The sequence below is a fragment of the Stylophora pistillata genome, chromosome 4 (genome assembly GCF_964205215.1).
Source record: "Stylophora pistillata chromosome 4, jaStyPist1.2, whole genome shotgun sequence".
NCBI classification, from domain to species: domain Eukaryota; kingdom Metazoa; phylum Cnidaria; class Anthozoa; order Scleractinia; family Pocilloporidae; genus Stylophora; species Stylophora pistillata.
Window position 1 is genome coordinate 25,631,686 of NC_142522.1, and position 23,768 is coordinate 25,655,453.

At 38.1% G+C, this 23,768-nt stretch overlaps 2 protein-coding genes and 1 long non-coding RNA gene across 6 annotated transcripts in view; 1 reads left to right on the forward strand and 2 right to left on the reverse strand.

Moving 5' to 3' along the window:
• The first annotated feature begins 3 nt into the window (after positions 1 to 3).
• On the forward strand, positions 4 to 15,223 carry LOC111345234 (folliculin). Its single transcript, XM_022952514.2, has 21 exons — positions 4 to 351; positions 2,305 to 2,381; positions 2,804 to 2,894; positions 4,255 to 4,388; positions 5,408 to 5,530; positions 5,874 to 5,939; positions 6,662 to 6,698; positions 7,067 to 7,157; positions 7,326 to 7,393; positions 8,389 to 8,481; positions 9,228 to 9,279; positions 9,732 to 9,770; positions 10,371 to 10,417; positions 10,734 to 10,847; positions 11,548 to 11,601; positions 12,127 to 12,237; positions 12,471 to 12,508; positions 12,619 to 12,680; positions 13,180 to 13,282; positions 13,534 to 13,596; positions 14,125 to 15,223. Exons 1-21 carry the CDS (start codon positions 283 to 285, stop codon positions 14,246 to 14,248), a joined length of 1,656 nt encoding a protein of 551 aa, XP_022808249.1. The 5' UTR covers positions 4 to 282; the 3' UTR covers positions 14,249 to 15,223.
• Positions 14,898 to 20,294, reverse strand: LOC148733028 (uncharacterized). 2 transcript variants are annotated; one of them, XM_088756801.1, is made up of 2 exons: positions 20,095 to 20,294; positions 14,898 to 15,380 (listed from the first exon to the last, which is right to left on the reverse strand). In XM_088756801.1, the coding sequence occupies exons 1-2, from the start codon at positions 20,204 to 20,206 to the stop codon at positions 15,241 to 15,243; spliced, it is 252 nt and encodes an 83-aa protein (XP_088612927.1). In that variant the 5' UTR covers positions 20,207 to 20,294; the 3' UTR covers positions 14,898 to 15,240. The 2 variants fall into 2 exon arrangements, with proteins under 2 accessions (XP_088612927.1, XP_088612926.1); XM_088756800.1 differs by lacking the exon at positions 20,095 to 20,294 and adding an exon at positions 18,057 to 18,854.
• A 2,069-nt stretch (positions 20,295 to 22,363) lies between these two features.
• LOC148733029 (uncharacterized) overlaps positions 22,364 to 23,768 on the reverse strand; it is a 17,271-nt gene continuing 15,866 nt past the window's right edge. For all 3 annotated transcript variants that reach the window (XR_015999908.1, XR_015999910.1, XR_015999909.1), the window contains exon 2: positions 22,364 to 23,205. This is a non-coding gene — a long non-coding RNA (uncharacterized LOC148733029). The remainder of the gene's footprint in view (positions 23,206 to 23,768) is intronic.

The window sequence follows — 23,768 nt, forward strand, 5'->3', positions numbered from 1 at the left end:
TTTATCATGTGACAGTCATGACGGTGTGATTCAGCGTTAATTTAAAGTCTGCCCACAAAATGTAGTTCTCAAACGTAACATCGAACGACGGAATAGTTTTGCGGAAGAAAAGCCCTTGCAACAGAAAGGAAAGCTGCAGCTTTCATAAAATTTTATGGCAAATATCAACTTTATATCACACATACAGTGAACTGTAACTTCACAAGAAAGATGTCGTGACGGTATTTTCCAGTCTTTCTCCAGGTTGTTTTTGCTTGTTTTTTTGGTCATTCATTTCACACTATGAACGCTATCATCGCCTTGTGTCACTTCTGCGAATTTCATGGACCAAGCGTCTTGTTTTGTACTCAGGTAATCCTTGAAAACGAAGTTGTATTTTTACTCCAGCACAGAATACAGGCTCAAAAGATTTGTTCAGTTGTTTCTTGTATGTTTCTGCACAGTAGATCGCTGTCGTCAAATGATACCTTTACGTTTATTTTAATGGTTCAAAAAAGTTCTAAACCCTTCCATTCCCAGGAATGACCGATAAGTCATTCAATGGGTCATTTTGATTAGAAAACGTAACAGAAAATTTATGAAACATCATTACTGACCTGATTTTGTCTCCAATATTCAAATTTTTTTCGTCTGGGAGATAAATTAAATTGTACGAAGGGTTGAAGATTGTGCGCAGGAAACACGTGTAGCTAGCTGGCTTGGCTTTGCTGCTGAACCAGCCCAGTAAAGTTTACCAGCTACAACGTGAACTAATTGCTCCCATCTATAATGTATTTTGAAGTCAAACTGTTAAATTCATTTCACTCGTGACAGAAATCACGATGATGTGTTTATGTACTTGTAAATGGAAACACTTTTAAGCTCTTAGGGCCAAAATGGTTTGATATTTTAGGTGGGACCCAAAAGATGCTCAGCTGATAAATAGTTAGATTACACAAATGGAAGTCATAAAGTCAGCTGCTTGATGGTTCAGAGTAAAAATCATTGAAAGGCATGACTACCTAAACATATTTGTATTAATTTTGTGCACGATCCTTGCAGTAAAGAGCACTATTTAAGCAATAGTGAAGATCAAACCTGAAAAAAATTCAGGCCTGTTTGGAATTCGAACCACTGACCTCTGCGATACTAGTGCAGCGCGCTCTACCAATTGTGCTAACAAGCCAACTGGGAGCAGGTCATCAAATAATTAAGTAGACATAAACCTGTGAGATGATAAATCAAACACAACGAATGTATGAGATTCATATATCTGAACTGCAGTTATAGAAATGTATATATGCATGATCCTTGCAGTAAAGAGCACTTTTTAAGCAATAGTGAAGATCAGACCTCAAAAAATTCAGGCCTGTATGGGATTCGAACCACTGAACTCTGTGACACTAGTGCAGCACTCTACCAATTGAGCTAACAAGCCAACTGGGAGCAGGTCATCAAGTTAATTCAACATAAACCCGTAAGGTGATAAATCAAACACAACGAATATATGAAATTCATATATCTGAACTGTGGTTATAGAAACGTATTTGTGCACGATCCTCGCAGTAAAGAGCACTATTTAAGCAATAGTGAAGATCAGACCTGAAAAAAAATTCAGGCCTGTATGGGATTTGAACCACTGACCTCTGTGATACTAGTGCAGCGCTCTACCAATTGAGCTAACAGGCCAACTGGGAGCAGGTCATCAAATTAATTCAACAAAAACCCATAAGATGATAAATCAAACACAACGATTATATGAAATTCATATATCTGAACTGCAGTTATAGAAACATATTTGTGCACGATTGGCTTGTTAGCTCAATTGGTAGAGCGCTGCAGTAACACAGAGGTCAGTGGTTCGAATCCTGTATAGGCCCGAATTTTTTTTCAAGTCTGATCTTCACTTTAATTTACTTAAATAGTACTCTTTACTGTGGGTATCGTGCACAAATATGTTTCCATAACTGCAATTCAGATCTATGAATTTCATGTATTCGTTGTTTGATTTATCTTCTTGTGGGTTTATGTCGAATTAATTTTTGATGACTTGCTCCTAGTTGGCTTGTTAGCTCAATTGGTAGAGTGCTGCACTAGTATGGCAGAGGTCAGTGGTTTGAATCCCATACAGGCCTAAATTTTTTTCAGGTCTGATCTTCACTATCGCTTAAATAGTGCTCTTTACTGCGAGGATCATGCACAAATATGTTTCTATAACCACAGGTAAGATATATGAATTTCATATATTCATTGACTATCTAAAGAAATAACTGAAATGCAAGAGTGTAGAATAAGAAAATTGTCTTTTTTTTTCTCTACTCACAGGCATTTCATTGCGAGGCTCATGACCCCTTAAAGGAAACCAATACCTCTGTTCTTGAGTGTGGAGCTTGCACCAAACGGTAATTGGAATGAATGGCATCTTTTTGTCTTTTTGAATTGTTTTTGTTTTTTTTTCGTTTGATGTGTGTGTTTTGAATTCATTGTCTTGTATTTTGTTATTTTTACATCTGTTAGACTTAAATATAAATGTGTGAACACACTGCTCGATTATCTAAAAATGCATTTGGGATCAGGTTGAGGACAGTATATTATAGATGAAAATCTGAACCAATCACGATGGAGTATCATGCTTTGTAGGGTGACATAAAAGACTATTAACGATGAACAGTCAATCGTGTTATTTGTCTGCCTTGTGGGAAAAGCTGTAATTACTTATTTGTTACAGAACTGTACAAGTCATGTACCTTGCCACTGAAACAACCTGTATTACAATATGTATGCAGGGATAGATATCTGATTCATTGCATTATCTTTTCCTCAGGAATTTTACAAGGTTTGGGTCAGATACTCCAGGATCAAGTACACAAGGATCGCGTGATGTCTGGGCATCATCCAGATCAAGCCAGTGTGAGGTATTAAACATCATGTCAGTGGATGGACATACAGATAACCTTTTGGATGTCATAACAAATTAAATGATCTTTGGGCAAATACATTTGCATCATTGACCAAGCTTGAGGTCAAGATGGCCAGATATTGGCAAAGTTCTTTTTTTTATTTTGCACTTTTATTAACAGAGGCAAAAAAACTAGTTAAAAAACAAGGCTTGTATCCAGCCATCTTGACTGAACAAGCTTCAGGTCAATGAAAGATTGTTATGTGGCAAAAATATTTAATTGCTTTAATTTATAGGAATCAAGTTTGACTTTTTTTTTTCCTCTTTGAGTGCTAGAAATAAAGTCAGTTGTGATGCAGCCTGTTCATGTAAGTTTTCTTTGTTTTGACTGTCTTCTGCTGCTCTCTGCGACTCCAAAGCTGACAATGTCTACAAATTATGAATTTTGCAAGTCTGCTCTATACAACTTTGCATGCAATCAAAGTGGTGAAGATGGGCCATTTACTCTAACACAGTGTTTGCTTCATGTTACCCTCAGACACTTTCTGCCACATGACAAAATCTATAATAATTGTATCTCTTCAAGCACCCATGGGCTACCTAAGTGGGTAAGCTGGACCCATCCTGCCTGCTCAGGATTGCCCACCAGTACTTTGATCCTGTGCAAGAGAAAAAGTGCGTGGAGTGAACTTACAAAGTTTGTAACTGTAACTTGAAACAATGAAGTCACAAAAAGCAGCAGAAGATAGTCAAAACACAGAAAATATAAATGATCCTCGTGGGTTTATGTGTTACAAACATAGTTGGCTCTCTTTCCTGGCACTTGAAATAATCAAGTAATTCTTGATTCTTATTAAAGCAAAATTGTTTTGCTATATAATTATTAATAATTTATATCCTTTATTGACCAAGCTTGTTCAGTCGAGATGGCTGTATATTGACTGAGTTCTTTTTTCGCGTTTTTATGGACCTAGACTTTGTCTCTGTCTACCATCTTGACCCCACAACTTGGTCATTAACACATAATTCGTTTTTCTAACATTACTGTTCTACTGTAGTCTAGTAGAGGCAACCTTTGACTGACCTGTGAACTTATCAACGAACTGTACAGTTGTCTGACTAAATGAAAAGGGGGCTGATGGATTTGATTAACTGCCTTATACTGACTTTCTATATACTGAATATTTCACGGATGATCATGAGGGACTGGCTGACTCACTTAGTGACCTTCTGATAGGCTGACTAACCAATTGATTGTAAACTTCTGTAACTTAATTACTGCATTGTCAAGAAGTGATAGTCAGGCTTTTGATAACCCCAAGATCCCCCTGTCTAACGTACATCTAAGTGTAAATCCTGTTTTTATGCATTCTTAGGCTTGCAAGTCTTTAGATCACACCCATGCAGGATATATCAGTATAGATCATGAAGCACATATCAGTTACTATAGCAACAGATCACCCGAGCAGCCAGAGTTGTACAGTGTAGTAAGACAGGCTTGTGTTAGGAGGTAAGAACTAGCCTGTAGATAATTTTGATTGGAAGGTGGAGTATCTTCTTATTTTCTTTCCATGCTCTGTTCTATATTAAATACCACAATTAATAAATGCTGGGTTCTTGCTTGAGAGAAGGAAACAGCACAATTATTACTGTATGCCTAGGTTTCCATAATATTTCAGTGTAATTTATCATTTGATCAATACTTTACACTGTAACAGCAGTATGTATAATCTACATGTATATTCTCCATACTGTTCTCTTAACATTTTCTTTGATACTCACAAGGAGAATTTGTCTTACAATCAAGACCTTCTTGATGTTATTTTGATTCACAGGTGAAACTGTTGGGTCAAAATAATTACATACTTATAGCCCTCTTGGGGTGAGAAGGGTCAAGAAAGTATTCATCTTGCTCAGTCATTCAATTTCCTGTGGAAAAGTGATTTGTAAATGAAATGTTAAGCTGGCACACATGCCTTGCGTTGTTCAACACAATACTGGTATGCCTACATGTGCATTCACTTTCTTTCCTTCACCAATGTTAAAGTTAGGCACATGCTAGACCCTGCCCTTCATTGCTGAGTCTCTGAGGCAGCTGCACCCATTCCCCCCTGATTTCCTTACTCCAGTTGATGCTACATTTCCTCAAAACCTTAGATCTACTTTTTAAAGTTTGTGGCTTTTGGAAACAATAAAATAGTGCAAAGGCTCAGTCATTACAGCACATGAAAAAAAGGACAATGAAATTCTCAGAGTGGGACATGATCAAAAAAAGTCCTGAGTCATACCAGGGCTTGACACTAAAAGTAGCCCACTAGCCACAGACTAGTAGAAATTCAGTTTTGACTAGTGGTTTTCAATTTCCACTAGCCAGTAATTTGGCTAGTAAACAGACTGAAATTGTCGTGACATATTCATCTAAGATGTCACTAGCCACTTGGCTAGTAAGTTTAAAAATTAGTTTCGAGCCCTGCACACCCTTCTCTCAACCCTTTCACATCACATTGAAACTGTAATTTCTCTCTGTAGTTTGAGCTGCGAGGTGTGTCCAGGTCGTGAGGGTCCAATGTTTTTCGGAGAGGAGACATCAGGCTATGTTTTCACTCACACCTTTTTTCTGAAGGATTCTCAATCAAGAGGATTCCAAAGATGGTATGTCAAACAGCAAGAAACAGAGTGCATGTGCTTCTAGAAATTATTAAAATGCCAAAAGCTGTGTGTATGGGAGGGGTTCAGAGATGTTTAATTATTAGTAGTACCTTTTTGCCTTATACATCAGTCTACAATGAAACATGGCATCCATGGAACATTGTGTGGAGAGATATCTGCATAACCATTTTACCATTTATTTAACAAAATGACAAAATTTTAGATAGAATGTTTGAAGCTCCTTGGTCATGATCATCATACAATAGGTTACCAGAAGGAGTGGAAATGGTCTTCTACTTTTACATATAGACACAATCCTTACTTTCACTTTTCTGTTTCTCCCAAGGTATAGCATAATTGCAGTTATGAAGGATCGCATTTATTTGGTGAATTCATGGCCATTCCTTGTGAGGTACAAAACAGTGCACAGTATTTGTATTCTTGTTACAAGGAGGTTGTCTTTCCAACAATGCTGGCAGTGGAGATCACCTCTGGAGTTATCTCTCGTATTGCAGCATTTGCTGACTGAACAGTCCCACTCTTGCATTCAAGTCTCTGTCACAGGCAGTAAGAACAAAAGTCATGGCAGAGGGGCGGGGAATGCTACATTTACATGCCTTGGGGAATGTATACTGCACATGCAAAGACATGAATGATATGCTGATGACAAAAACAAACACAACTTCTCTGCAACAATGTTTACTTAAATTTACACTTATTTTCTCCAATAGTATGGTACAATAAGTTAGTATTTAAGACTCAGCTGTTAGACCTCGAGTTCACACCTGTAGTCTAGGAACCCCTTTTGACCAACTATTGGTCAGTACCTTAACAGAGATGTCACTGTCATTGTCACCATCTACATCAATGTCAATGTTATTATCATAATCAATGCCACTAGTGTACTGCCACTTTCACTGTCACTCTACATGTGACATTCACTGTCATGGTCACTTTCATTGTCATTGTCAACGTCAATGTGACTCTCATGCCATTGTTGCCATCACTGTATCTTTCTGACACTGATCCCTCTTAAAATTACCTTCATTTTTGATTCATATACAGTACATCTGACTTTCAAAAGAATGATATGATGTTTAACAAAGAAAGTGTTTTTTTTTTTCCTTGTTCCAGCAATTTCAGAGAATTGATAGATGAATTACAGGCCAAGGTACTATATTTTGTATTGTCCTGTTTTACTGCAAAGATTTTCCTTACTTGTATTATCAGTAGCTCAGCTCAAACTACAGCTGTATTAACCCTAAATGTTCTGCAAATCTACCCACTGGATTATGATGTAATTAAGCCACAAATCAACTAACAAAATATTTATAAGATTTTTCATGCAGTTAACGTTTAGGCATCCTACAAAATGTGTGTTTAGTAGCTGATAAATTGTCCAACGTTACTGTATAGTGTAAATCTCCATAGAAAGCTTTACTGTTATGTGTATGCCAACCATGTACATTTGAACAATTATGTGACATTACCCAGTTTTGTGTAACCAATCTTCTCTTATCATGCTAAATATAATTTCAGGCAAATGCAGTTTATGAAACAGAACATGCAGCAAGTATTCAGAAAGGGCAACATATTCAGCCTAGTGCAAATGGATTCCTTCAGCCTCCTGGTAATGCTATGTTTTTATGACAAGTACATGTGAATTATCCAGAGATATATTTTTAGTCTAAACTTTATTCAGTTCTTTCCCCAGTTACTCTTTATTTTGTTTAACATACATGTAGTGTAAAGATTACTTTTGCAATACTTTTACTGTCCTTTTCATTATGATAAATAGATATTTTCAGAAGGCAGCGAGGAGGAAATAAAACTTACAGAGGGATTGCAGACATATTAGGAGATAAGGTATCAAATGCGTACAGGCTTTCTAAATAGCCAACAAGTTACAAATAGTGTCCTTTGTACACATTTGCTACTCAAATTTAAGAAAATGCCTTCTTTTTTTTCTTTCTGAACTGCTGAAAAGTCTTTTATTACTCTGTAAACATTTAGAGAAGATTTGCCCCAGGAAGGCAAGATTGAGAGTTTTTTCATTAAGAGGAATCAATAAGAGGGCATAATACAAATCCCTGTTGGCCTTGGCTTGACTGCAGTACAGTATCCGCACCACTATTGTAAAGACATAGCTAATTTTTGATAATTCCTGATGACACTTTAACATTAATTTTATTTGTGTGTATTTTGATCTACCAAAGTTTGAAATGAGCCATTGGCTTAACACCCATGATCCAAGAATTTAAAGTGTCTATACGGCCAACAAGGTTTTTATAGTTTTGTTATGTATTTAACATGTAAAATTAAAGTATTCTTAAATAAAAATTGGATTCTGACGAGTCTTCGCCCTGAAATCGAGCTTTAAACTTTCTGCTTTGGCTATGCCTATTGAAGGTGACGGTGAGTCGGGGCAAAAAAGAGATTGGGTTCCAGAATGGGTCGTGACGTGAAGTCAGGAATGCGCCAAATCCCGCCAGTGGTTCATTTCAGTGTTTTCTTCAGTAAAGTAAAGAGTTTTCAGAGACAAAAATATGCCCAATACATGTGTTGTAAAAGTACTGCGTTTGTCAAGCAAAGTAACAACATGACGCTCGAGACGCTCCTGGAGTGAAGTCACTCACCACCAATCTTCCCTTACATGGTCAACTTCATTGTGCGTGGCCGAAGCGGGAACTTTAAAGCTTGATTTTAGGGTGAAGAGGCGTCTAAATCAAATTTTTTTTTAGAATACTTTATCACAGGTTAAAGAGACACCAAAACAACGAAAACCCTGTTGGCCGTATAGACACTTTACTAAATGTTTTAAGCAAGTCTATTAATTAATATCTCTTCCTAATTTAAAACAGGACTTGTTTGCTACTCTTCACCAACGGTTTTCATGGATGTTGAAAGCTTGTGGAAACAGAATAACTGAGAAGCTTCTAGAAGGACCACCAAGAGTATGTACCTTTGCATTTGCCTTCTGCGACAATAGTCAATTACAGTGATTAAAATTCTAATAATTATGCAGTGATCATTTTAGACATCATTTCATTTAGTTGTTGTTGTTGTTGTTGTTTTTTTCATGCTTGTGATTTTGTAAAGCACCATGAGCTCAGGATTTGAGTGCTATAGAAATAAAGTTATTATGATGCAGTAAAAACGTCTGTATGCCATATACAATAAAAGCAACACGAGGTGCCGCAGCATAGCCCATGAGCTAATCAGGGGATAAAAATAATAGAAGCAAAATCTAACATAACTAAAAGCTAAACATCGTCATTATAAAACCTATTAAAAGCGATAATATATTATATGTTGTAGTTCAATTTTATCCTTGGTTCAAATTGTATTTTCCTTGTTTCAAACTCATTATCATACATTAACATGATTGAGAACAAAGGAAAATGAAATTTGAACCAAGTACTATAAAATTGAACTACAACATATTAGATTGTCCTTCTTTCCAGAGTGCGCCTACAAGTTAAATTACCACAGTGACTTTAAAAGTGCACACAATATTTAGAGTTCCTGAGAGACACGCCTTCTGCATCTTATTTATCATTATTATTATTATTATTATTATTATTATTATTATTATTATTTAATAATTGGTGAATTTGTTTCACTCACCCTCATGTAGATGATTCATCATTCCACCATTTCATGTACATTGCATGTTACATGCCCATGTTTATTGTTGTAGGAAGAACTACTGACAGATCTTGAAGCTCAGTTTGAGGATGATGATCTCCAAGGTAGTTAAGTCGACTTGATAATAATAAATGCAATTTATGATTACGTTTCTGTCAGCATCGAGCACCATAGTTATAGAAGTTTACTTTCACATTTAAGCTTCCCTCAAAAAGTTGATTCCTGCTACTGCAGTCATCATTTAACTCTCTCTACATTGATTAAAAAGTGATACACAATACACTTTTTTTTTGTAATATGTAGTTTGTTTATTCCATCTAGCAGAAATTATGTACTTAAAAAATCTTATTTAAGGTTAAAAAAAATACATATTATTATATTTACAATTACAACATCGATTCAAAATTGATCTACAGTACATTTGATTTTGAATTTGTGGATATGAGGGGTAAAGATGATAGGTAAATGATAAGAAAAAATAAAGAATAACTATTTTACTCTTGTACACCTTTTGGCTCAATACATGGAGGTCACTGCATTGTTTCTCGTGTTACAGAAACCTCTGATACAGAAAAGGAAACTGAAAGTCAAGAAGGTAATTAAAACTTAACCTACATAAATGACAAAGACGAATTTGTTTAACTGTGTTACTCAATGAAAGCCGGTTGCCGTCTGTATAAGACCTCTTACGGTCATCTGTTTATCCCATTTCCAGGCACTGCCGATTACACCATCGGCTGCCAGTTATAGAAAAAGTTATTGACACCTCCGGGAGAGGAAGTGATGGCTGTTTTTTTTTGCATGTAGCAAAATCTTGATGGTGACCTACATTGTTCGTGTGGTCCGAAAATAACATCTACACTACACACATTAGGCAAATCCCGTATAATAACTTCAGTGATTTATTATTATCACTAGGTACCCAAAGAACACTTTGGTTTTGGTTAGCCATTAAAACTAATGGTTTAGATAAATTATGCTTTAGAAATTACATCTTAAGAGAAAAGAGCATACATGCGTGTAGTTATTATCGTAAAGTGAAGTTTCTCTTTGAATGCTTAAGCCAATTCTTCACCCCTCTTTTGATACACATGGACGGTCGAGGGTCAGGGAAAGCCAGAGGAACAAGACGAGAAGCTTTTAAGCTTACCCATAAATCCTCTTCGAGTTTTTCATATCTTGATTTTCTATTTAGGTGGAATGATTGGGCCAATTTTTACATCTCTTCGACATATTTTAAAGGTACGTTGCATGTATTTGATGCGATTAATAACTCTAGCAGCAGGAATTTCCAGTCCAAGAATGTCTGCTTTGCTACTAAAGGCGATGCATCTTCAGCAGTAGTTAATTGATCAGTCAATCGACCAATCAATCAATCAATCAATCAATCAATCAGTCAATCAACTAATAGACACAACTCCAAATCAATCAAGTTTCAAGAGCCACAATAGCCTCAATTGTGTAGGAATTTTTTGCGAAATTGTCACCGCAGAAAATATTTGCGATAGCTCATAGTAATTTCGAAGAGATAAGCTACAGTTCTGCCCTGTGTTTGCAGGTGTTGGGAGGTCACAAGTTTCATTTGTTAGCCTTTCATGTGATTCAAGGCAACCAAGTCATTGTTCGCGGTGAGAAACGAAAGACTGTTGAATCAGTCCTAAATTGCTTGAAGGTAAGAGGTACATGTGAAAAGGGCCGTACAGCAGATTATTTAGTTTTCGATAACGGAGTGCAAACATTCTTCAATACGTTTGTTCATCGATTTTTGTGGGAGGCGTGCTGGCGAAATTGTCAGGGCTTGGGAGCGAGAGGCCCTGTCTTGGGTTAATTTTAATGATAATAATGATTGCAGTAGACATTCTACTAGGTTGTCTTTCTTGTCCACTGTTTCAAGGTCGAATTGGAATTTTGGTTTTTGTGAAAACTGGGATGAAAACTGGAATCGAACCCAGGCCACAGCGAGGGGAAATGAGCGCTCTCGCTACTGCACCATCCCCGCTTCCAAAATTTGACGTGCTCTTCGGCACATACCTTTTCTATCATGGTGCCTCTTGCCATTTATGATATAATGTGACAAAGTATGTAAGGATGCTCCTAAGGATGGAATGACAATACAACTGTCACTTCACGCCACATAACCCCGTGTGACCTCTGGCAGTGTGCACAATTGCTTTGTTAAGACCTTAAACCGCTTCATTAGTTTTTGTTTTTCACCCGTTTCTTTGTTGGTGTGCTTCTTTAAGCATGAACTATGCGTTCGCTCGTTCGGAAGTGACGTCCCAGTTGCCTCAAAGTAACTTAATCACTCAGTCGCACTTTTTGCTGAATGCACACGCGTCATCCATTTTTGTTTTATAACGTCCATTTTTCAGGTATTGATACCCAGTGGTTGCTGTTCATGTATTCCTTACAGTAAGAAATACAAGGTATAGATGAATAGAAAACATGGAAACAAATTTTAAAATGTAAAGCTCTCCTCTCAATCCGGTGAGGAGAATGGAGTTTAGTTTAAGTGAGGCCCATCTCGGTCGCTGGATTTGCTCTTTTCTATATGTTCGTTTACTTCTTTCATATATTTATAATCATAATTATCATCATAATTATCATCATCATTATCCAAGGCATGCAATTACATTGAGAATGGGCCTTCTTTCTGGTAGGCGCTGGGCACAGCTTAAGAATACGTTACCTTTCAAAGCTCGTTGCTTTAAACGTGAAATATATAGCAATAAATGGCTCTCAAAAGCTTAACCTTACTTGAAAATTTTCTAGCAGTTTTTTAGTGTTGTTCATAATCAGTAAATAGGACGGGAGATCTTTAGAGAATTGGTCATTAGTTCTACTGTTTTGAAGATGGACGTTGACTTTTATATCCTCCCAGACATTTTATATCTATGGCGCTTGTAGGCAACTCTTCTTTTCTTTTTTTTTTTTTTTTTCTGACTGTTTAGGATTCATGGCGGTGTAATTTCCTGGGTCTTGCTCCAGGGGTAGAGATTCCTTCACATGTGTTGTCGTCAGATCTCTTTGTTTTGCTTGATATCATATCACCTCGAGAGCAGGTAAGCAAAATGTTGATGTGCGGATAATCCCACCTACTGCCTTTTCATGAAACTTAAACAAAACCGACTTTTACTAACTATACTTATAATAATTACACTTACAATGGCAGAAGTCAGAAACATGTTTGTACCACATTCGATATCCTCGGGGCTGGGTAGAATTAATGGTTAGATCCCAGGGTGTGTACTCGTTGAATAGTTACCATCTCTTCAAATTTCCATCCCTTACTAAGGTTCAGGTCCCTGAAGCTTCTGGCTCTGAGCAGCAAAGGTTAGTGTATTTTTTTCATAATCTCATGATTTATGTTCAAAAGTGAATAAAAACTTTGTTGGACGTCGCGGTGAACGTTTTGTTGTCGTCTTTATCTTGTATAAAATTAGAGATGAAGAACAAGAATTTCTTGGGTATGGCTTTGTTGTCTGTGGTAAAGAGAATGCTACAGGTAGGGTTCAGTCACTATTTAGTCTTAGTCTTATTAAGTCTTTCGTTGTAGTTGCTTCTTTCCACATTAAAGTTAGAAGTGCGTTTTGACCCAGGGGATCTCATGTTTTGGGAATTCTTTTGAAGGTCATGATCAGAGTCAAGTTGACATACCCCTGATATAAACTCCGCTCAATTTGCGAAGCCTTTATTTGACAAACTGACCTACCACAACCGACTTACGCCACTTGAGTCTTATAGCCAATAACATCACGGATAAACTGACCATTCAGCTCGCACGAACTGGACAACAACTCTCCATTTGACTTCGTTGATGGCTTCCTTAAAGGGTTGTCGAAACATCAGTCGCTACTACCGATAACAGTCCCTCACAGAACGATCAGACTACACGATCAAAAATTATCCATTGCTACCTAAGTCAGTCTTTTCCGTTATGTGTAGAACCTGGTAAATCTTCGGCTGGTTCTCATTGGGTTGTTTGTCCTCTTTAAACGATGTAGATCCCACCATTCTCCAGAAAGTAGAAGACGCCCTGGCGAATGATTCTCTCTCGGATGCAGTGTTTGATCAGCTGTTGATTTGCCTTAAGGAAGAGTGGATGGAGTAAGTTGCAATTCAAAGCTTTGCGATTTTTTGAAAAGTATACCATTCAGTCGCGAATCTAGGGAAGGGGCACGGGGGAACCGGCCCCCTCCTTATTTTGTGTTAAAAAATTAATGCAGAGGGAAGAAAGGCCGGCAGGTGAACAGGCACAAACAAAAACGCCGCCCCACCCCCCCTTCAGCTCAAGGCTTGGATCCTCCACTGCTGTCCCCCATCTCATTGTCAATTTCTTACTTGTTACTTTTTTGTAGCAAAGTAAAGGTGATTTTCAAGTTTGCAAGGTCCGGCCCGAGCACCAGTGAGGATAAAGAGAAGTTAGTTTAATTCACTTGTATTTTGTTTAGCGATATAATTTCGTTTCATATCTTCAATCAGTTTGATTCTTGGTATTTGCGGATAACTTTGCCGATACACTATGCTTTTATCCCTACCGTAAACTGACAGTTTCTAAAGCTTACGTTTTGTCATAGGTAATTACGAAGAGGTGACGCTCGAAATGCCAGCTTTAGAAACTCTTTACGGTGGATAATTTACATTATCAACTCAGTCTATAAAACCGAATTATCTTGTGATACCCCCACCGACGCAGCATCACAGTTTCTCTAGAGACTTACCCCTGGTATTCAAGCTATTTTTGTCAAGCAAAACAGTTAAAAGCAGAGAATCGGGGACCGCACCCAAATTATTCCCTAGGTTTTCGCAGTCATCTTTCCTCATATGTTTGTACGGGAAGGAACATCAGCCTTAGCAGCGTTTTTTTAGAGGAATGTATTCGCACATGCTTTGTAAGGTTGATCCTTATCTACAGCGTGAGTAATGCTGCTTTGTTGTAACCGTTACAGACTTCTGAAAATTCTTGGCGCAAAGCCCGAAGACGAGATTGTTCTTAAGTTTTGGATGACAGGACTTAACAAACAGTACCGGTCCCATCTGCTGACCTGTAGCAGTACTGGCTCATCGTCCTAATCCTCGTCTACCAATCCAGCTTGTTACGACTTTTCTCAGTTTTGTGTCGCGATTTCCACGGCACTGCGATGCTCGTGCCGAGTTTGGTTTCATACTTCCTAGCTCATTAGCGAAGGAAGTCATGCTAAGTACAGAGAGGAAACCCTGAGGAATAATTAGGCTTTCTAATCATGCTCAATCTACCAGCAATTCCGGACTTACAAGCGCAGATTTCGAAAACTCATTGAAGCGCGCCAAGTGACTCGAAGTTACAGTGTGAGATCAGCTATCAGCCTGTAAAGGCACCTTGCAGTCGCAAGCCGTCCATCAATGAGCTCAACCCCCAATTCTCAAACCATGGAGTACATGCACTTAGCTCATGTCTGGAGTGCTGAGATTTATTTATTGATGTGACAAGCGCTTCGCCACTAAATTGTGGTTGAAGACGCGCTACGGGGTGAGAGATGAAAGGAAGTTGAGAAAATGTAAGCACTTTTCTTCAAACAAACACCTTTAATGTTTTTGCTTAAGATTTAAGCGAGGAGTTCGGTACTGTTTCGCCATGTTGTCTCTTCAGAAATCTCAAGATATGAGGAGTAATCTACTTCCAAACTGCATTGCATTTGCTTGACAACTTGAATAGTAACTTGAAAGATCTATGGAGATTACATCCGCAAGTCGACATTTTTTTTTTTTGTCTTTTCTCATCGCTGGGTTACTACATGGTATTGATATTGGGAAGTTGTATGTAATCAGCAGTTAAACTGAGTGAAAGCTGTAAGTCACCGCATACCCTGAAATAAAGGAGCGTCTTCTGACAATGATGAGATAAGCTGATCTCTCGCTCTTATACTATGTCGAGAAAATATCAATTTGGTTCGTCACCGAACTTGAAACTACAATTTACAGATATTTTCCAATCCATGTGTATCTAAGTCATAGTTTGAAAGTCTTAAAGTCAAAATCCACCATCCAAATGATTGGGTTGATTATTCAGTTCTTTCTCATGTCGTTCATTTGCCTTCTTCCTTTTCATACACCATGTAGACTCGCGTTAACTGAAGTCCAAAAATATTTTTTTGCAAGAGACTCTCTCTCTCAAGGGCTCTTCCTGGAAACTCTGCTGGTTGTTTATCCGTGCATTCAACAGGAGCTGTTGAAGACATTTTCAAATTAATACAACATAATAGTTGAAGCCCCGATACAGTTACTGGAAAGTGTACGTTACGGTTCGTGCATCAGCAATCATGCAGTTTTAAACTCCACCCCACACCAATGGTCCTTCACTTTTTTTTTTTTTTTGGTTTATTGGCTGTGGTGTGTCTCTCCTGCTTAACAATAATTATTTCTAAGTTTTACTCCACTTAGTGGCGATAGTGAGCCTTATGACGCTAAAAATGACACAATACTGCATTCAACTGAACGTTTTGCTGAGGTCACTGCCTACCTTACTTAGCCTGCAATAAGGAATAACGAACTCTGTACGCGCTCTATTCTGTCTTGTAACAATGAACAGTGTACCCCTCGTCTAATTGGTCAGTTCAGTTTCCAAGCGGATGCTTTATCAGATTATAGAGCCCGCATGTAGCAAGTTATGTTATGAAAGCAATAGCATTTCGTCAGCTAAGCTTTTTTTCGTGTATTATGACAGATAACTGTCCCATTGAGTTTCCCATGCAAAAGCGTAACTGAATTTTTCCTGAAAAATTTATTTTTCAAGTGGGCTGAGTTGTCTAGCAAGCGCCTGAACTAAACAACTCGAACACGCTAAGTAAGTCAATCACAATCCTTGCAGAAGGGTTCAAATGATCGGATTGGCTGACGAGTCAGTAGTTTGGTGAACTTTAGCTAACCTTTACTAACTATACGGTTTGCATTGTGTGTTTATTACAGAAATAATGCTGCTACTGGCGAAAAAAAGGGGGGAGAGACTAAAACTTCTTCCATTACTTTGGCTTTGTATGCGGGCGAGAATATCAGGGTGGAACGCATCGTTACGGTAGTGATTTAGAATTTGATTTACACAGCGACGTTTAGATCTTTCCTTTACCACGAAGCAAAACCGCGATAACATAATTGCAGTGACCCTATTCATTATTTCAATGAACTTAGAAAATTAATTTTTTCTGTGGACATCTACATTTTCAAATTTATCAGACGTGTTACTCGAGTCTAAGTTATCTTTTTCAGTTTTGGCCAGCCAGCTTTATTTCCTATCCAGTTAATTCGGGACTGTTCACCTCAAACGCAATGCATGTAGTAAAGTGGTATAAAAAACTGTCTGAGAGTTGATCCAAGATCTGTGTTGGCGATTGTAGTTAAAACTTTGATTATGCATGCATCAGACAAAATCGTTTGATTTGTTTCCCAAATCAGTAACATTTGAGGATATAGTAACTAACAATTAACTGTATACCTTTTGAAATTTGAGACCACAAGCTTGCATAAATTGCTAAAACAACAGCTCGGAACGTTTGGCTCGTATAAGGCCCAGAGGAAGGAGAGAATGAAGGTTTTAAATTTGAATCGCTTCCTAACGAATGACGGTTAGAGATAACAACAAGAGATTATGAATTCCTTAAAGCGAACTTCTTGTCCGTTCGACAACACTTCAAGCGTCACGGTTTGACGTCGCGACTTCGTCATTAATTCAAAACTACAGTTTACGGATAAAATATTTAGAGTCCGTCTGAGATGGAAGACAAAATTCCTGTGCCATAATCAAAGAAACGTTTTTCTAATTGATGGATTTCACAACTTAAGCGTGTTTTTCTTTTCGGTTTTATGGTCCCAGAAATTCAAACTTTGGGAGTTCAGTCGGAGAGGTCGAGGAGGTTCAAATTTTTTCCCCACGTCACTGTGGTCAGTCAAGGAAGAAGATTTAGTCAATATCGCGTGAATTGAAATTTGCATGCTCTTCCATAACGCGAAAATTGCCTGAGACAGAAGGTTACTTTTCACATGCCTCGCATAATACACCCTGTGTTACTCGTTTAACTTCATTGACGAGCACTCTAGCGCAAGGGCTTGAATCAGTCATTCATTTGTTTCCGCACTTAAATGAACGAGCTGTTTCGCCGACTGAGTGCTTCATTAGGAACCAAGTCGATCGATTGTGTCAAATTTCGGTACTATCGTTATTCCTTGAGGAAAGTGTTTTTTCTTTTTTTAGCTCGAGTTTTCATCTGTTTTATCGTAACGATCCTATATGGTTTGAATTTTGATATAGAAGGTTTCAAGGAAACTAAAAAATGTTTGATAGCTGTCTTCAGCATGTGAATAGCACATGCACAAAACGTGCGTAGTTGACTTGTGTGACGTAGTTTATATTCAGTTGAATTCCAACTTTTGGCAAGAACTTCCGTCCGCGCGCCAAGGCCTTTCCCGCCATACCTTGACCCTCGTGTTGCGAACCTCCTACCGCGTGAGAATTTTCCCGCCATCTCAAACGTTCACAGATGTCGAAACACTGATTAAAAAAATCAGTGGATAAAGAACTTGCAAGAATGTATCCTGCACTAGTTTAAGTATAAATGCCAGAAGACTTCAGCATTTTATTCGTTCCTTCGTTGCGACACAATCACTTTCGTATTTATTATTCGAGTTTTCTAAATTGTTAATTCTTTGACTCCATTTAAAGCATTTATCGAGCAACATGAAAGCTAGAGCGTGATCGTCCTCTTTTTGAGCTTCTCTAACTTTATTCCATCTATATCTAAATTGATTTTGTTATTTTTTGAAGCACTTTATAAAAAGAACGGTCCTCCTTCAGTACCCTTCCTGCTCATAGATTATGACTCGTATTAATCGAAACTTCTATGCAGTTCACCTGTGATTTTCTCTGCTGGCTTCAACAGACAGCCGGGATCGGTATTCTGCCGGTTAAAACGCGATGCACATAATGATCGTAAGAAACTTCCTACTTCACAAAAGCACGATGACATCTTCGTCCTTTCGTACGTTGCAGCCACGTCTTCTTTAACTGAGTTCTCAAAATGCCATGGTATTTGTATCGATCTATGATAGCTCATTGGCATATCACGTGAGAAAAACGTGAATTCCTCGAGGCCGGGGTCATCACGCAGAAGGCCTATTGTTCTTGAGACATTTGCAGTAGCGAAAAAATTATAGGTCTGTAATATTGGCAGCGAAACGTATTTTGGAGAGCTTTGATTGGTCAAAGATTACGCCCGCATATTGGTTTAGCTCGTGAACTTGTCAAGGTGGAGCTAAGAAACAATAGCTTAGGCCGAGTGGGTAAAATATATGATCTGAATATTATTGAAGTGCTGACACGAACGAGTTCGGTTGTGGTTTCGTTATAAGTTCTACTTTAAACTCAATTTGTTTCTCCCGCATCATTTTCGAACGGATATTCTTATATATAGCTTTACATTAATTTCTGTCGATGGTAGATTCCCAGTAGCTCGCTCACACGCCACATGCCCAGCCCCTACCATTCTTATGCCTGGTGAGAATTAAACATGCTTAGTCGGCACTTTCAGTTTCGAAGAATGGTCGCGCTGTTCGCTCCACCATTATTTTCATTTGTTCCCTCGCTCGAAACATCCCGGCGATTTCTGTCAGCCATCGTATAGTCTGAACTCAGGGAAGTGTTAAGTATCCCGTCGAAGTATAATAAGTTTCTTCATCACGTAGCTAGCTCTGTAACAGAAATTCAGTTTTTAACGACCGGCAGTGTAACAAGTATAGCAAGGCCGGGTCTGATGTTTAAACGCATTCGACCCATAACTCCTCACAATTACGCCATGAATTCTAACATTTGAATTTTTTTTAACCAAAAATCCTTTAACTTTGTTGCTACTAGCATCGAACAGAGCTGACCGTTACAGTGTAAGCGCTTTTGAAATGGGATCGATTGATCGCATTTACTGGCTTGTTCAGGCCTGACCCCACATTACACGTACACTAATGCTGACAACTAAAAGTCATTTAAACACCCGAATGATTAACAATTAAAATGTACTGTAATCACACCAAATTTCTGACTAGTTGGGAAAACTGAATTATGATCCAATTTTAAATTCTGGTTTTCCCTTTTACTGCCAGCAGTATGAACTTTCAGGTAGAGTTTAGGTTTCTCCCTATTTATTTCATCGTTTCAGTTCCTTCAAGATATAGTTTGGCTTTTTAACATAGATGTTGTAGTTCAGTTTTATACCTGGTTCGAATTTTATTTTCCTTTGTTCTCGGTCATGTTAATGTATGATAATGAGTTTGAAACAAAGGAAAATAAAATTTGAACCAAGGATAAAATTGAACTACAACATAGACATTCTTATGAAATTATGAATGGTTTACATCTCTCTGGCCTTGTAAATAGCACGCCAAGAAATGGTTTCATTTCAGATCCCAAATCCCGCCCCTGTTTACGCATACAACGTGAAATGTGATCTATTTTTAGAGACAGCAGATTAAACGCCAATTCTGGCCCAAACCATTCTCTTTCCCACCAAAACCCTCTCAAATGTGTCGCAAACATTCCATACGTCAATTTTTCCCGCCTTCCATTATCACGTCAACGTTTTTCCCTCCAACTCAAAGGCTAAAAGATATTCCTGCCATAAGACCAATGGTTAAAGAACTTCGTAACATGTTATGCATTGGTTTTAATTTGTAAGGAATATTGATGTTTTCTTAAATCTCGGACTGACTTGCATCAGGTCAGCATTTGCCATTTTAGATTGCGATCTACTACTTCTTAGAACTACTTCTTCTTCTCCCCCTCCCTCTTCTTTAATTGTTTTATAAAAAATCACTTTTCTTCCTGAATTAGATAGCCAATGATACCCTTCCTGCTCATGGATGATTCGATGCGTAATAATTTCACTTGTCATACTTTTTACCTGAGATTTTCTCTGATGACTTCGACGGAGAGTGGTTATCGGAAGCGAGGTTAAAATGCGATGCACACAGCGATTTTAGAAAACTTCCAATTCCACATAAAATCGATGACATATTTGCATGTAGGTGCGTTGTCTTAAAAAACCTTCAGATCGGAGTTTTTTCAAGTTTATGCTTTCATGTGGTCCTAACAGCAAATCAGTTGATCATACTCAGTAAAACTAGGGTACAAACACCAACCTAACAGGGGTATGGCAAGGCTTAGGTTTTATTGCTTTAGCCCATAATTAACATAATTGATTAAAGAATTCTAAGGTTTGATTTTTGGCAAACTCTTTTAGTTTCATTGCGATGAACTTTACGTTTTGATATAGTAATCGAACAGAGCTGACCATCACAGTGTCGGTCACGGTGAAGAGATTGTAAAACTGTCATTTTGAGCGTGGGCTACCTTAACCGACGCAGCACAGCTAGTGTTGGGCTACCAGTAGATCTGATCGTATTTCTACATTAATTACAGATGCACCTAATTTGAATGAAAGCAATAAGTCTTGGATACGACCCTATAACAAACTACGTAAACGAACGCATTGTTTTCGCATTAAATCAAGATTTTGCGCTTTTAACGACCTAATAACAAACTACGTAAACGAACGGGAAATTTACCAAACACAAACGGGAAATAATACTAGGGAAATGCTTGGCCCTTTGCCATACGTGTAAAGGCTTGATTGCATGGGAGTATTGCATTTCAATGACATTTTTTTCAGCCTTTCGAGCAGTACTTCTCAGCGTATCTGGTGGTTTCATGGCACGGGCGTGGAAACGAGAAGCGGAGCTGCTAGCGGAAAATCTGAAGGATTTTCTCTGTATCCAGTCTTTTCTTAGCTCCGTCGCTAAAAACTCCCAAATAACAGCTTTAGCGTGGAAGACGACATTTATTACACAAAAGTGAATTCTGTGGTCATTGTACCATGTAACGCGATGACGCAATGACGATTTGTTGTATTTTTAAATAGTACCATTTGATACTTGTCAATCAAAGAACAACCATTTCGCGCCAAAAATTCACCGGAAAGTGCTACAAGGCTCCAACACTCGACATTATGAAATGATTGAAAGGAAATGAGATAAAGATCCCCAGCTCATGAGCCGAGATCAGTTTTTAAGGGGAAATTGAATATACCAAGTTTAGATGCTACATGAATATTCGAATATCAAATTCAGCTGATTACGCGCACGAAGCCAGTAACAGCTCTGAAACTCGTCAGTTCAATAAATTTTTGTCTCGACAGACTTAAAATATATTTAGCTTCTGGTACGAACTTTTCACCTGGTCTTGAGAGGACTGGGAGCGGGATCTGTGCAAAGATCGCAGAAGTCTAATGAACCCACAAAAAGAAGATAGCATTTTTCGTAAACAACTCCGTTCCTCTTCGTCTGAAAATGAATTTAGAGACTTGGTTAGATGGCGGAATATTTCTCAGTCGAATATGCTGTTTAAGTCCAACTCAGCATCCCCTTTCCGCTCGGCACCAGAACTGTTTCAGTCGTTCTTAACTATCATGTAAATCACAACGACAATGTGACATTTTTAAATGACTCAGTGTAAATGTAAATCATGATTTAAAGGTTGAATTCTCTTCTATCATATGATATGCATGATATTTTAAAACGAGGCAATTCGGTTGGCATGGTGATAATTACGTAATACATACCCGTAGGAGGGGGGCACTTAATTTGTTCGTATTGTATTTTGCTATTTGGGTTCAATCGGGCTGATATATTTAAGTGGATGATTCGATGGTCGTTTTTTTCTCTTATTCACAGCTCCTTAGCCTCCTACTAGAGAAAATGTAATCATAATTTACTTTCTCATTTCATAGTTTGTCTCCTTTCCTTTTCTTTGCCACGAAAGTCACTTTTCCGATTTGACTAAGTTCATTAGCCGAGAGCTAATTTTCCTCTTAACTTACGCGGTGTTAACAAAACAAAGAACTCCTCAGGTAGAACGGGTAGACCTCCTCAGCCGCACCTTTGCAAACTGTTTCACTTGACTCTTCCGTGTGGAAGAATAATGACTAACGCACACGGTGGAGAGACCGATAGCAAAAAATTCATTAACCTAAAGCCAAAAAAGCAGTGGCGAATGAAGCAAGGTCTACGAATAAAGATACATTTCGTGATCTTCAGAGGTATTGCTTAGCTTTTTGATTCCGCGTCAACAATGACAAGACCAGAGCCCCCCCCCCCCCCCCTCAATTCCCAGTAAACAGGCCAGACCACATCACAGTAATCTCGTGTGAGTGGGTTCATTAATGGCGTCTCCTGCCTAACCAAATTAACTAATTAATAGAAGCAGGAGACGGACCTACGGTTTATTCATCCTTATCTGAGAAGACTGGAACGTCTATCCATTTCTTGATATTATAGAAAGGTAGCACATGCCTTAACATTTAAAATATTGCATATATACAACTGTCTATTGAAAATTGAACGATTGCTTTCCAGTTTTTCCATAAGAATCGTACGAAATGTCGCGAGATCGGAAGCCAACTGTCCAAATCGCATGGACGATTGTGTGGCCAACAAGGGGATTCCCCTTATTTTTTTTTCTTTGTAACGCCACGCTATTTTTTTAATCTATGGCACTTGACTCGGACGATAATTTTTCATATTTTTCCGTTCAGTCTACAGGTTTCGTTCTTATTTATGAATAAAGATTTACTTTTCCGATTTGACCGTCTGTGTCGGTGACGCAAATTTTCAAAATGCACGAGGAGATCTGGAAATTGGCTATGTCTTGTTCCTGTACATTTCGAAAAGTGAATCGATTCAGCTTAAAAAGATTAATTGAAATTAAAATTTACAAATGGGTTTCAATCCATGTGTAGCTGTGTCAATTAATTGGTTAAAAATCAAAGTTCATCATCCAAGTAACTGGGTTGATTATATTGTTCCTTATCATGTCGTTCATTTGTCTTCTTCCCTTTCATACACCAAGTAGGCTCGTGTTAACTGAAGTCCAGATATGTTCTTTTGTAAGAGACTCTCTCTTTCGAAGGCTCTTCCTGGAAACTCGGCTGGTTCTTTATCCGTGCATTCAACAGGTGCTGTTGAGGACATTTGCAAATTACTACAGCAACAAAGTTAAGGCCCCAATAACTAGAAAGTTACATTACATTTCGTGCATTCGCAATGATGCACTCAAAAACTCTACACTACACCAACCCTCCACTTTTTTTCGTTTAGTGTTTGTCTTTCCTGCTAAACAATTATTTCTAAGTTTGACTTTACTCAATGGCGATAGTGAGCTCTATGACGCCAAAAATGACACTCATACAAATACTCTATTTAGCAATACAAGTGTTGAACTCAATGCCTACTTCTCTAAGGAACGAAGAACTTTCTACGCTCTTTCATCTGTTTAAGAGCGCAGAGGGCGCGTTCACAACACGAATTCAAAGGTGTGTATGAGATGGGGGAGGGAGTTGAAATATGCTCTTCAAAATTTTTTTACCACTGAAGCACGGTCGGTGTCAATCAAGCTTCTTTTCGTGTATCATGACAAATAACTGTCCATTGACTTTCCCATGCATGAGCCTAACTGATGTTTTTAAGAAAGAATTACCTTCCAAGTGGGCCGAGTGGCCTGGCATGCGCGTTAACTAAAGCA

What these genes read in the sequence shown, in the direction of transcription:
- LOC111345234 (XM_022952514.2), top strand. Translation starts at nt 283, where the DNA reads ATGAACGCTATCATCGCCTTGTGTCACTTCTGCGAATTTCATGGACCA. An exon ending in TGGATTCCTTCAGCCTCCTG is followed by an intron (nt 7,158 to 7,325) that starts GTAATGCTATGT and finishes TATGATAAATAG; the next exon opens with ATATTTTCAGAAGGCAGCGA. An exon ending in TTCTAGAAGGACCACCAAGA is followed by an intron (nt 8,482 to 9,227) that starts GTATGTACCTTT and finishes TTATTGTTGTAG; the next exon opens with GAAGAACTACTGACAGATCT.
- LOC148733028 (XM_088756800.1), bottom strand. Translation starts at nt 18,264, where the DNA reads ATGCCAATGAGCTATCATAGATCGATACAAATACCATGGCATTTTGAG. An exon ending in GCCAGCAGAGAAAATCACAG is followed by an intron (nt 15,381 to 18,056) that starts GTGAACTGCATA and finishes TGTCTTCAACAG; the next exon opens with CTCCTGTTGAATGCACGGAT.